The sequence below is a fragment of the Tarenaya hassleriana genome, unplaced genomic scaffold (assembly GCF_000463585.1).
Source record: "Tarenaya hassleriana unplaced genomic scaffold, ASM46358v1 Cleome26, whole genome shotgun sequence".
Taxonomy (NCBI): Eukaryota; Viridiplantae; Streptophyta; class Magnoliopsida; order Brassicales; family Cleomaceae; genus Tarenaya; species Tarenaya hassleriana.
In genome coordinates this window covers 794,253-806,045 of record NW_010965869.1, presented here as the reverse complement: position 1 = coordinate 806,045, position 11,793 = coordinate 794,253, and the positions used below count along the sequence as shown (strand labels likewise).

Here is an 11,793-nt window from a genome sequence, read left to right as displayed (position 1 = left end):
TCCTGCTGAGCTCACGAGGTTTTGTGTGAGTCAGCTCCGGTTCTACCTCTCGATCTAGTTCTAGTGATTTTGCCAGTTTTACTTGGTCGTAACGTAAGGTTCAAAAGAACATGAATACGTAAATCCCCTGTGCACTTTTATTTTCTCGCTTGCAAAGTTAGGTTGAAATCCCAACTAAAGTACGATTCAAGAACTTCAATTATAATATAATGATAAGTATTGATCAAAGATAGAAAAAAAAAGTATATTCAAAATGATTTATTAAAAGGTGTAAACTGTTGAAGATTATAAAGTATCAAATGTTAGAAAACATGTGATGATCACTTAATGAAGCCACAGCCCTAAGAACATTCAAGGGCTTAAACCATGAAGATGTAAAATATGGTGGCCGCAACATTATAAATTTGATTAGATGCGATTTGCATCATATTAATCTTCTTAAATGTATATAGCCGTTTAGGATTTGTTTATTTTCTTATATTTTTTATTTGTTTATTCTCTATATATGTGACATGATTAAGTGGGATTTGTAAGATATACGAATAGGAGATTAATACTCCATTCCATTCTTCATATTTCTTTCATCTTATTTGTTCGTTCATTATCAACTCTCTTTGAATTCTTTTATCCATATTATATAATTATATTTCAAACTTATAGAAATCTTTATGGTATCAAAGTATAAGGTTTAGAGGATCCCTCTGTTACGATTTTTTTTTATTCCGTTGTGAAATCGAAGCATATTCCCTCTCGTCTGTGAGTATACCGAAGTAGGAGCCTGCTCGTTTCATTTTTCAAAATAATGTTCTCACTTTTGGTCATTCCTTCAAACCAAAATTAGAGTTTTCTTCAAGTGAATCGTTGACCATTCATTCAAGTCACAGTTCAACATATTTTTTTGTCTCTCTCGGTTTTTTAATTTCAAACCGAATATCTCATTCTCACTACAATATATGTGAGTATTGTGATAATGATTGTGAGTATGAAGAGATTTATGAAGAACCAGAATATAGGGAGCATTGGGATGTCGATGATGTCTTAGCCAAAATACCAAAACCTATAAGAGAGACGTTGGTGCAAAACGTCAACGCAAACAACATCGAGTTAAATATTACACTTCTTGAAGAATTATTTCGAAGTAATGAGTTTTCTGAAATTATGCAAAAAAATACAGGTATAAAATATTGAAGAGGCGAAAACATTGCACGGAGAGGTATAAAACGAAAAAAAATCATGACAACGGCCATGACTTGGACTATGCACTCTCGGAAGAAGAAGAAAGAGAAACGGATGTGATGATGAATGACCTTACAATGGAGGTGAAGAACCCCGAACAAGAGGCATCACACGCATCCGATATCGTTCTTCATCCGAGAATAACAAAGAATCCTAGCATCTCCTTAGCATTGAGAGAAAATCGAGTTTGTAGTATCGTCTCTTCTCCTATCTCGATTGATATTTATTTTCCAATTGATATGCTTGTTTTTGTTAGTATATTTAGACAGAAAAAACAACAAATAATCTCGAAGATTTATGGTGAGGAGAAACTCACGAGTGAGGTAGAATGTCATGGTATACTCGTATACTTCTCAACTGAAAAGAAAACAATGCAAACATCCGGAGAACTAAAAGAAATGATATTTCCTATGAGTTTCAACAACTTTAGATTTGGTAAAAACACTCTCAACGCCTATGTTTTTTCATCTTGGAGAATATATTCATGCATTATATAATAAACAATACATACGTGTTCGAAATAATCATGATCATGCTTACAACATAAATGACATGTTTTTAGTGTTCAATGAACATTTAAGTGAAATGCTAAAAATAAATGGTAAACAACACATTAATCATACTCTTCGTATAATGCTTCATTTGTCAAAATCATCAAATTTAGCATTCACATGTGTTAGGACATTACTTTTACTTTTGTTTGATGAAAAATATATTATTGCATGCTTATATTAGGTTTATCATCTCAAACAGAGCGTTACGGACTCTCTTGTATTATTTAACTATTTTAATAAGTTCATGCAGAAAACTTGAGGAGATGTGAAATGATGGAAAAGTCAAAGGAGCTGCCACATGATGTGATCGCACGTTTAAAGAGAAACTGATGCATGCATGGACACGTGTTCTACAAGATTAGCTTTTTGACAATTCTCCAAGCTAGTCTTGTGGGGAAATGTTAAAGATTATAAAGCTAATCTTGAATACAGATTTTCACCAATAGAAAAAACAGATTTTTATATGATAACAAATGAACAGTCAGACTTTTTCAGATATAACGTATCCGAATGGTTTGAAAGGAACTTGTTAAGTGGCTCAGAGCTTGAGAAATTGCCATGGTCGACCATATTTGGTGTTACATGCTGGTTCTTGTGGCGTTGGCGCAACAACTTTGTTTTCCAAAATCAAGGTATCTCATCCCAAACAACGGAGAATATTATGCTATATTTTAGACAAATTCATGAGTTGGGAAGTTTAACTTTTCTATCATCATCGAAAAGACCATGAATTGTACAGGATATTTGTTGGGATCCTCCACCTTGGGATACTATGAAACTAAATACAGATGGAAGTGTTCGGGAAAATCCCGTTTCGGCAGCAGCGGGTGACCTAGTAAGGGACAGTTGGGGCAATTGGATCGTTGGTTTTGCCTCTAATCTAGGGATTTGTTCGGTGTTTAGAGCGGAAGTTTGGGGAGTTCTGCTTGGATTGAGGTTGGCGTGGGAAAGAGGATGGCATCGAGTGATAGTGGAGGTGGATAATCAAGCGTTAGTGAATGCGATCCAAAGTTCGAACAGATTAAATATAGTGGATGGCTTAATTATAAAGGCAATACAGGATATATGTGCGAGACAATAGACAGTTTCAGTTTTTCATGCCTTTCGTGAATCGAACTTCTGTAACGATCAACTCGCCTCTATGGGACATAATCTGCCTATCGGTTTGACGGTCTTTGAGTCTCCCCCATCTGCCATGTCCGAATTATTTTATGCTGATAGGATTGGAATTATAACCTCTCGTGGTTGCGTGATGTAATTTAAAGTTTTAACTCCCTTGTATAAAAAAAAAAAAAGAAAGGAATGTGACCGTGAGAAATGATGGAAAATATTACAAACTATTCAAATAAAAGATTCGTACTTTGTTTGTATGGATTGCCAGATTTAATATATATATATATATATATATATATATATTGTAGTGCTGGATTTAAAATGTTATACTTTGATAATACCATTATAAAATTTTGAATTTCAGTTATATTTCAATTTGACTTTTAACTATATTTTGATTAATTTATTTTAGATTTATATTTAAATTTTTTAGAAAAAAATATATATGAAATTTATATTCTATTTAATTTGGTTTTATTCATAAAATTATCATTTTTAAATAATTCTATTATTATTTTTTTTTGGAAAATTCTATATTCGAAATGAATTAATTTTGAATAAAAAATATATCAAATAATGTTTTCAACATATTTATTTCAACTCTAAATTAAATAAATTTAAAATCAAGTATTAGTTGATAGATAAATTTTAAATATATAATAAAATAGTCGAGAAATAGAAAGATAGGCTCGGCGTAGAATAAAAATAATGAAGACTTTTTAATTATGTGATGAATATTTATATCATTTTCCATGGATCACACTAAAAAAATAAAGGGTGAAAGAGATATTAGATGTAGATATAGGATAACGTTAGTGATTATAAGCACATGGTTTGATCCAAATTAGAAATACATTTGGTACCAATTTTATGCTCTCTGATTAAATTTTATAATATTAATTTAATTTTAGTTCAGTATCAGTATAAATTAAAATTAGCTAATAAATATCAAGAAATATTTGTATTTTTTTTGGGAAACATGAAAATTCACACTTAGACACAAATTTGACTGAGGTATATAAGTACATATACTTATTTATATAAACGTAAGAAGAATGAAAAATCATCGACGATTACAAGTTTTTTTTTTTTAAAAAAAAGTTGTATACAAATTAAATCACACATAGTTTTTTAACCCAAAAAAATAACACACATATTTTATTAACAGAAACAGGAGTTGAAATATGGCAGAAATTGGTGGTGTGGAGAAAGGCGTTTTGATCAACGGTCCATTCCTGTTGCCACGGTTGGTGGCGTGTTGCCTTGTGGATTATGCCCTGCCACGTTACCTTGCCATCCTTCGAGGAAAAAAAATTTAAAAATAGTTATTAAAAATTTATTATATTAAATATTTAGTCTTTTTTTTTTTATGAAGAGCGATCATTTCAATAGATTCAGGCAAAATAAGAAATAAGTGAAATAAAGTTGATACGAAATTGATTGATTATAATTTGTCAAAAATAATTGGAAAAATTAACGAAAATGACTTCTTAAATAAATATTTTTTCGTCAGAATTTAAATAAACAAAACCTGATAAAAAAAAATTAAAATCCAAAAATTCAAGATATAGATAAAAAAGATAGGGATGTCAATCGGGTCGGTTCAAATCTGTATTCGATTTGAGGGTTTAGGGCTCATATTCGGGTTGGTCTAAATTTTTCGGGTCTATATAACAAAGCCCGAACCCCAACCTTATAAGTTTTGAGTCCAGATTGGGTCAGATCAGTACGTTCAATTTCCGAACCGAAAAATTTAAACTAGAAACCCGACATTTTTCGGATGAATTCAAGTAGTGCTTTGGATCTCGTGACTAAATTGACCGAGCATGAAAATATAAAGCCGTGACAAGAGGAGATACGGACCAAGGGATGGATCGAGGCCGCGGGACTTGAGCTCGCGATGTTCTTGGCAGAGAGCGCAGCCGCAGCAGAAGCAGTGGATGAGGGCATCGGAGCATGGCTCCTCCGGCAAGGAGAATTCCTGCCTTATTTTAAGTCTGTATTTTGACGCGTAATACCATCCGCATCCGATGTGGGACATCGCCACCACCATCAACGCTCCAAGTCTCCTGCCTGTATCACCTTTTCCTTAGAAACTCGTAATATCTTGCTTTCTTTTTCTTTTTTAAATTATTAAGATCGGTTTAGTTTAATCCATAATATAAAATCCATTTTCATTTACATCCTAAAACAAATCAAATGCAAATATGAAAACAGGGTAATCATTTCTTTCCATCACGTTCATATTCAGACTTTTTGGTTTAGAAAAAAATAATATTCGTTCGGATTTTATTCATCAAATCCAAATAAAAAAGTTAGTGTTATTGGATAGCTGAACGGTTCGGTTCGGGCTAATCGGTTACAGTTAATTTGAGTTTGGTTATTTTGGGTTATAAGAATTTATAACCAAACCGTTAATTAATTTTATTCAATTCGATTCGGTTTTATGTATTTAAACTGTAACCAATTAAAATTTTCATTTGGTTCGATTATAATATGAAAAAATAAAAAAATAAAATAAAAATATTATATAATAATTTTTCTTCAATTCAAATATTTATATCATGCAAACTTTAAAGATAATAAAACAATAAAAAATTAAATTAAAAATAAAATAAAATAATGATTAGATTAGGAATATATATGATATATAAACGGTTCTTCGGTTTGGTTAGATTCGGTTACTTCATTTTTGAGAATTTATAATAAATGGTTATTAAATTCAATCGATTCGGTTCGGATTCGACTATTTCGGATTTTGAAAAATCATAACCAATCAATTATTCGATTCGGTTAATAAGCAAAATAACCGAAATGAATGTTCACTCCATTCACTAGATATTGTTTTGGGTTTTATTATTGTAGAATCAAAGCTATAATTTTGAAACGGGATAAATTTATTTTTCTATTTCATATATATATATATATATATAATATGATTTTTATACATTGATTTTGTAATAAAATGATGAAAAAAAGGAAAGAAAAATGTATTTTGTGCGTGTGCATAACTGCATATATACACACAAGCAAGCAAGTTAGACTTACTGGTTTTCCCTCGGTCCACAATCTCAGCTATCCTCCCGAAGGTCACGCATGGACAAAAACACGTCAAGAAGCCTTCACCCAAGAAAAAAGAATTTATTTAGGACTATACACGTTACACAAATTACAAAAGTTTCAATACATGCGAATAAATGAATATATCAATATCGAATTTTATAAACTTACAATTAGGGATATCTTCACAACAATCGTATAAACCACTAGTCCACATGTTTCAGTTTATTCTCTGTTCTTTTTCTGACCTATTCGATCGATCAAAGAAGGGTTGTATGAAGATTTTTTTTTGGTAGATGTGTATGGACTTTTTTTTATGGTTATGTGGTCTGTATTTATATAAGTTCCATCATTTTTTTAATATTTAGTTTATTATACTTTGACTTTGGCCACCATAAAAAATGACATTGTGACTGTAATTTTCCAGATTTCGTGTTTGAACAGATGATTTAATTTGTTAGGAATGTTATTTTTCTATTGAATGTTATGAGTAGATGTAATTACTAGTATAATGTCTGCTATTTCTTAATTATTATATGTTACATATTTTATTCGATTTAATTCTTGTAAAACTTGAATAAAAAATTTATTCTTCATTTAAAATTATAAAGTTGACCAATTTATTTAATTGTATCTGTTAAAGTCTAATGGAATTCAATTAATTTAATTACATAACAATACTTAGAGAGTTTGGAAATTATGAGGTAATTTCCAATAGTCAAATTGAATTGCCACAAAATGCACGCAAGAACCATTATCTTTTTAGTGGTACAATTAAATAAATGACAATTAATTAGGACAAGTTAGTCCAATTATTTAAACTTCACTTGATAAAATATTTGTTGAAGAAATCATTATACGTAATGATGATCGATATTTAATTTTATTAGCACAAAACATATTTTATTTGCTCATAATTAGTTCCTCTTTTATTTACGGTGGTCACATTCTACCCGATCAACAGTTAGTTCAATTTTATAAATATCTGAATTTAATTGTTTTCGGTTAACATTATCGTAAATCTCTCGAATCATTATGTGAAAAATGATTTTCACATCGTAAAGTAACATTATTATAAATATTCAAATTCAATTGTTTCAAAATTAGATAATATTTTAAAAAAGAAATCAATATATGTTTTAAGAAACTTTATTTATATTTGGATGACTCGTTTTCCCCAAGATTTGCAAAGAATTTTTTTTCTTCGAACCAAGTGTATATACCTTCTTAGGAATCATCACCAAAGTTATATGTATGCGAGGTCAACCGAATCGAAAAAAATCACTTGATACACCATCATTTTCTTGACACTCCTCTGTCACACTACTCGTTAGCGAACATCATTTGAGGAAACGAGTGTATAGAGTGTCAATAGCTCGTGTCTAAGTTGTGGAACGAGTATAAAATAAAAATATAACAACCAACTTCAACATCCTAGAGGCTCGAAAAAATTCTAACACTCTTTTCTCAGGTTATTCGTTAATGAACATCGTTTGAATACATCAGTGTATCGAGTGTCAATAGTTCGGGTCTAAGTTATGGGACAAGTATAAAATAAAAATATAACTGTCAATTTTAACGTTCTAAAAACTAAAAAAATTCTGATACTTCTCTATTGCACTACTCGTTAATGAAATATCGTTTGAAGACATAAATGTATCGAATATCGATAGTTTGGGTTTAAGTTTTGGGATGTGTATAAAATGAAAAGATAACCGCCAATTTCGACGTCCTAGAGGCTCAGAAAATTCCTACTCTCCTCTATCCCGCTAATCGTTAACGAACATCGTTCGAGAACATGCGTGTATCAAATGTCGATAGCTTGAGTAAATTGTGGGACGATTATATCATTAAAACAATAACTGCCAAATGAAACATTCTAGATGTTTGGGATGACAAAAAGAAAAAGGGATAACACGGTATTCACATTATGATCAAAGCATCATAAAGACTTAGGTTAGGAATATTTCGAGAGATAAGTTTGAAAAGAAAACGGGAATTTCGATACAAATTTTAGTTAGTTGTATAAGTCTCATGTCTAGTGATCGATTGTGTCTAGGAAAGCCTTAACGGGTAGGTTCGATTCCATCTACATCAACCCCAATATTCACCGAGTATTTTATATCCGAGTCTCATTCTGATTTCACCCGTGATTCACCGATCCATAAAGAGTTTTTCACAAATTTCTTTACTCGAAGACGAGTAAAAGTTTACATCTAAAAGATTTGATAATTCATATATTATACTATATTTTCAAATGTTTAGCATATGACTCGATCATTACTCTAAAATATCACTCTGATACGATCAAAAATATTATTTCTCAATGGTTGTTCTAAATAATTCGAAAAAATATGAAAATTTTACAATTGATATACTCATTGCCTTAGTTTTAAACTTATAATCATCTTTCCTAATTATTGTGTTATTTAGATCTGATTTTAAAGTAGATAAATATCATGTGTTAGAAAAAAAAGACGAAAAATATAATAAAGGAAAACAAGTTACCATATATAAAGGTGAAACAATAAGCAATGCCCTATAAGAGAAAAAAATGATATATGCAATTGGAAAATGTAATAACAAATATATGATTACTATAAAATAAATCTTCATTACAATTGAAAAGAGATTTAACATGTATTATATATTTTGGTATTAAAAATGTGTGTAGAATTGATGAATCTATACAATCTAAACATAGGTTTTTTTATTTTAAATGTTTGAAATTAGATGCCTGCAAACTTTAGCCTATAAAATTACATTTCAGTTTAGATTAAAAAATCTTACTAAAAAAGTCTCTTAAATTTTTTCATTATTGATTATATCAAAATGTAATAAAATTAGTTTTAGAGGACTATAGCTATTTAATTTTTACACAAAATAAAATCAAGATAAGTGATTACACAAGATACTTGTGTATTATACAAGATACTTTGTGTAATACAGGTACATTCTTTAAAAAATAAAAAATAAAATTCATTACGTTCCTTTTTTACAATTGAAGATTTATTTATTAATAAATCATATATATATATATATATATGATATTGATTTGTTTCAACGTTTAAGCGAAAACAAAAGAGGTCAATCAATATTTTATACGGTATGATATTTGTTATATATATACACTTAATATTATGAGTAACATTTTTCTTCTGAAAAATTCCGACATTAACGAACATTATTCGAGGACATGAGTGTATCAAGTGTTGATAGTTCGGGTCTAATTTGTGGAACGAGTATATTATTAAAGAGATAACTACTAACTTCAACACATGGTAGAGGCTCGAGATGATAAAAAAAAGGGATAACATGATATTCAGATTATGGTTAAAACATCCTAAGGACTTAGATTAGAAATGGTTCGAGAGATGAGCTTGGAAAAGAAACGAAAATTCTGATACAAATTTCGGTTAGTCGTATAAATCCCATATCTAGTGATCGACTGTGTCTCGTAAATCTTTAATGGTAGGTTTGATTCCATCTACGTCAATTACAATGTTCACCGAACATTCTATACCCGAGTCTCATTTTGATTTCACGAGTGACTCACCTAACTCCTAGAAAGAACTTATCTTTAAACCATTATTATTTTTCTTATTTTCTATATTATTTTTTTGTAAATTAATTATTTTGATTTTTTGAAATTATATGGATTTATTTGATCATAAATATAATGAATTTATGTTTAAAACTAAATTCCCTTTATAATCTGGTTAACCCTACAAGAACAAAGTAATTTGAATCCGTTTTCTATATCTTTTGGCATTATATCCATATCTCAAATATCAAATAGACTTATAATATATCATAGAACGAACTTTGTTGAGATGATTATACTTCATTTTTAAAGTAATAGACGAAATCGGTATATATAAGATAAAGAAAGCTAATATTATTATCGAAAAAATTACAATTGGACATTGACACACGATGATAGTTCTCTTCATCGTGTACGTGGTCATTAGGTTTTTAAAGTTTCAAATTATTTTTATATTTAAATAAAGTTTCAGACCTAGTAAGAAGATATCTCTCATTAGAAAAAATTCTTTCCTTTTTTTTTTCTCTCTTTTTCTCTCGTAGTGAAAGACATATATCCATACTATTATATTCTATTGTTTCTCATATAGTAAAACATAATATTTGTTTTTTGACTCAATTTATGGATTTACATCTTCTAGGTCTACTATATCGGTCTATCAACGAGTTCAATATCATTGTCATTTAATATTTGTCTCACTGTCTTTTCAAATACTGTCTGTTCTTATTCGTTCTGTTCTTAGTGGTAAAAATAGCCCAAAATGCTTCTCATTACCAAGGTTTAAACCCTATTATACCAAATATTATAAAAAATTATAAAAATGTAACGAATAGATTTTCTAAGGAGAAAATAATGTGTATATACATGTGTATAGGTGCATATAAATATTTTGTTTATTTTTTATATTTTGTTTTTTTATATATGTTTATGTTAAGCTTTTAATCATATGTACAGTATAAATTATAACATGTCGAATTTTTTTTTAGAAAATTGAGATAATTTTATTAGAAATTTTCAAATAAAGTCTGGTTTGTTTGACTATTTCATATTTTTCTTAGTTTAGTATTTTTTTAGATGATTATAAAACAGAAAAAAGAAAATCAAACTTTTGTCCATTTTTTATGAGAGCAATAAAAGTATCAAATTTATCCCGAATCCGATTTAAATCCTATCGATATCAATTTAAATTAACGAATCTATTTAAATCTAAACTAATTAGATTGATCTAATTAATAGATTATATTAGATCAACTCAAAAATAATAATTTAACGGGTTTAACTTAATCCATAAATATAATATAAATCCAATTAACTAATTCAGTTTAATTAATTAAAAATTAATTTATATTATACAAAAATAAAATTTTGATATAAAAATTTCACGTTGGAATATTCATTGTCTAACAAAAATTAAATATTTTAAAACTAAGAGATATAATATAGAATTTAAATTTCTATACTTACAAATTCTAATTTTCTATATCTTTTCAAAATAGTTTTCTATTCATAAAAAACATATAAATTTTCGAATCCAATACAAACCAAACCAAATTCGAATTGAACCAAACCAAATTCAAATCTAACCTAGTTCAAAACGAACCAAATCGAATCCGAATCCATATGAAACCGAACTAAACTTAATCTAATCTAATCAAATCGAATTGAATAATAAATAAACGAAAAAACCAATTTTTTTAAAATGAGTTTTTATCAATAAAAACATAATCCAAACCAAACCGAAATGGTTTGATTCGGATTCTATTATTTCAGAGTTTAAAAATTAATTATCAAAAGTATTGATATCAAATTGGGTTGAACTAGATGGGTTAATCTAATCCAAACCAATTATTTTTGTATTTGGATTATTTTTTAGGTTAAAATATTTTATGGGTTAATGGATTAGGTTTAATAGGTTATAACTCATTCAACCCAAATAATCTATTAGTATTTTATTTGTTATTTTTCATTATAATTATGGATGAGTTATAACCGATTGATGAATCCGTAAAATTTGAAAAAATTGAATCGAAACTAAATCGATTAAAATTAAATTTAGTAAATATCCAAAAAAAATCAAATCGGGCTTGAAATTTAAGGCCCTAAATTATTCGGATGTTTAGACTGGTTTAAATCGGACCGGGCTCGGGTTCGGCTCGATCGGATAAAACCCGACGGCCCGTTGCCTTTTTTTAAAAAAGTAAATGAAATTGAAAAACAGGAAAGCAAACCCTCCGTAAACTCTCGTAGTTTCTCTCTGACGGCGACGGCCATCCCTCTCACTTCCCC

General features: G+C 29.0%; 1 protein-coding gene across 1 annotated transcript; it reads right to left on the bottom strand.

Annotated features, from left to right (window-relative positions):
- Window positions 1-3,999: 3,999 nt before the first annotated feature.
- Window positions 4,000-6,249, bottom strand: LOC104816784 (protein PLANT CADMIUM RESISTANCE 9). Its single transcript, XM_010545746.2, has 4 exons — window positions 6,135-6,249; window positions 5,952-6,023; window positions 4,767-4,976; window positions 4,000-4,201 (listed from the first exon to the last, which is right to left on the bottom strand). Exons 1-4 carry the CDS (start codon window positions 6,178-6,180, stop codon window positions 4,125-4,127), a joined length of 405 nt encoding a protein of 134 aa, XP_010544048.1. The 5' UTR covers window positions 6,181-6,249; the 3' UTR covers window positions 4,000-4,124.
- Between the last annotated feature and the right edge of the window lie 5,544 nt (window positions 6,250-11,793).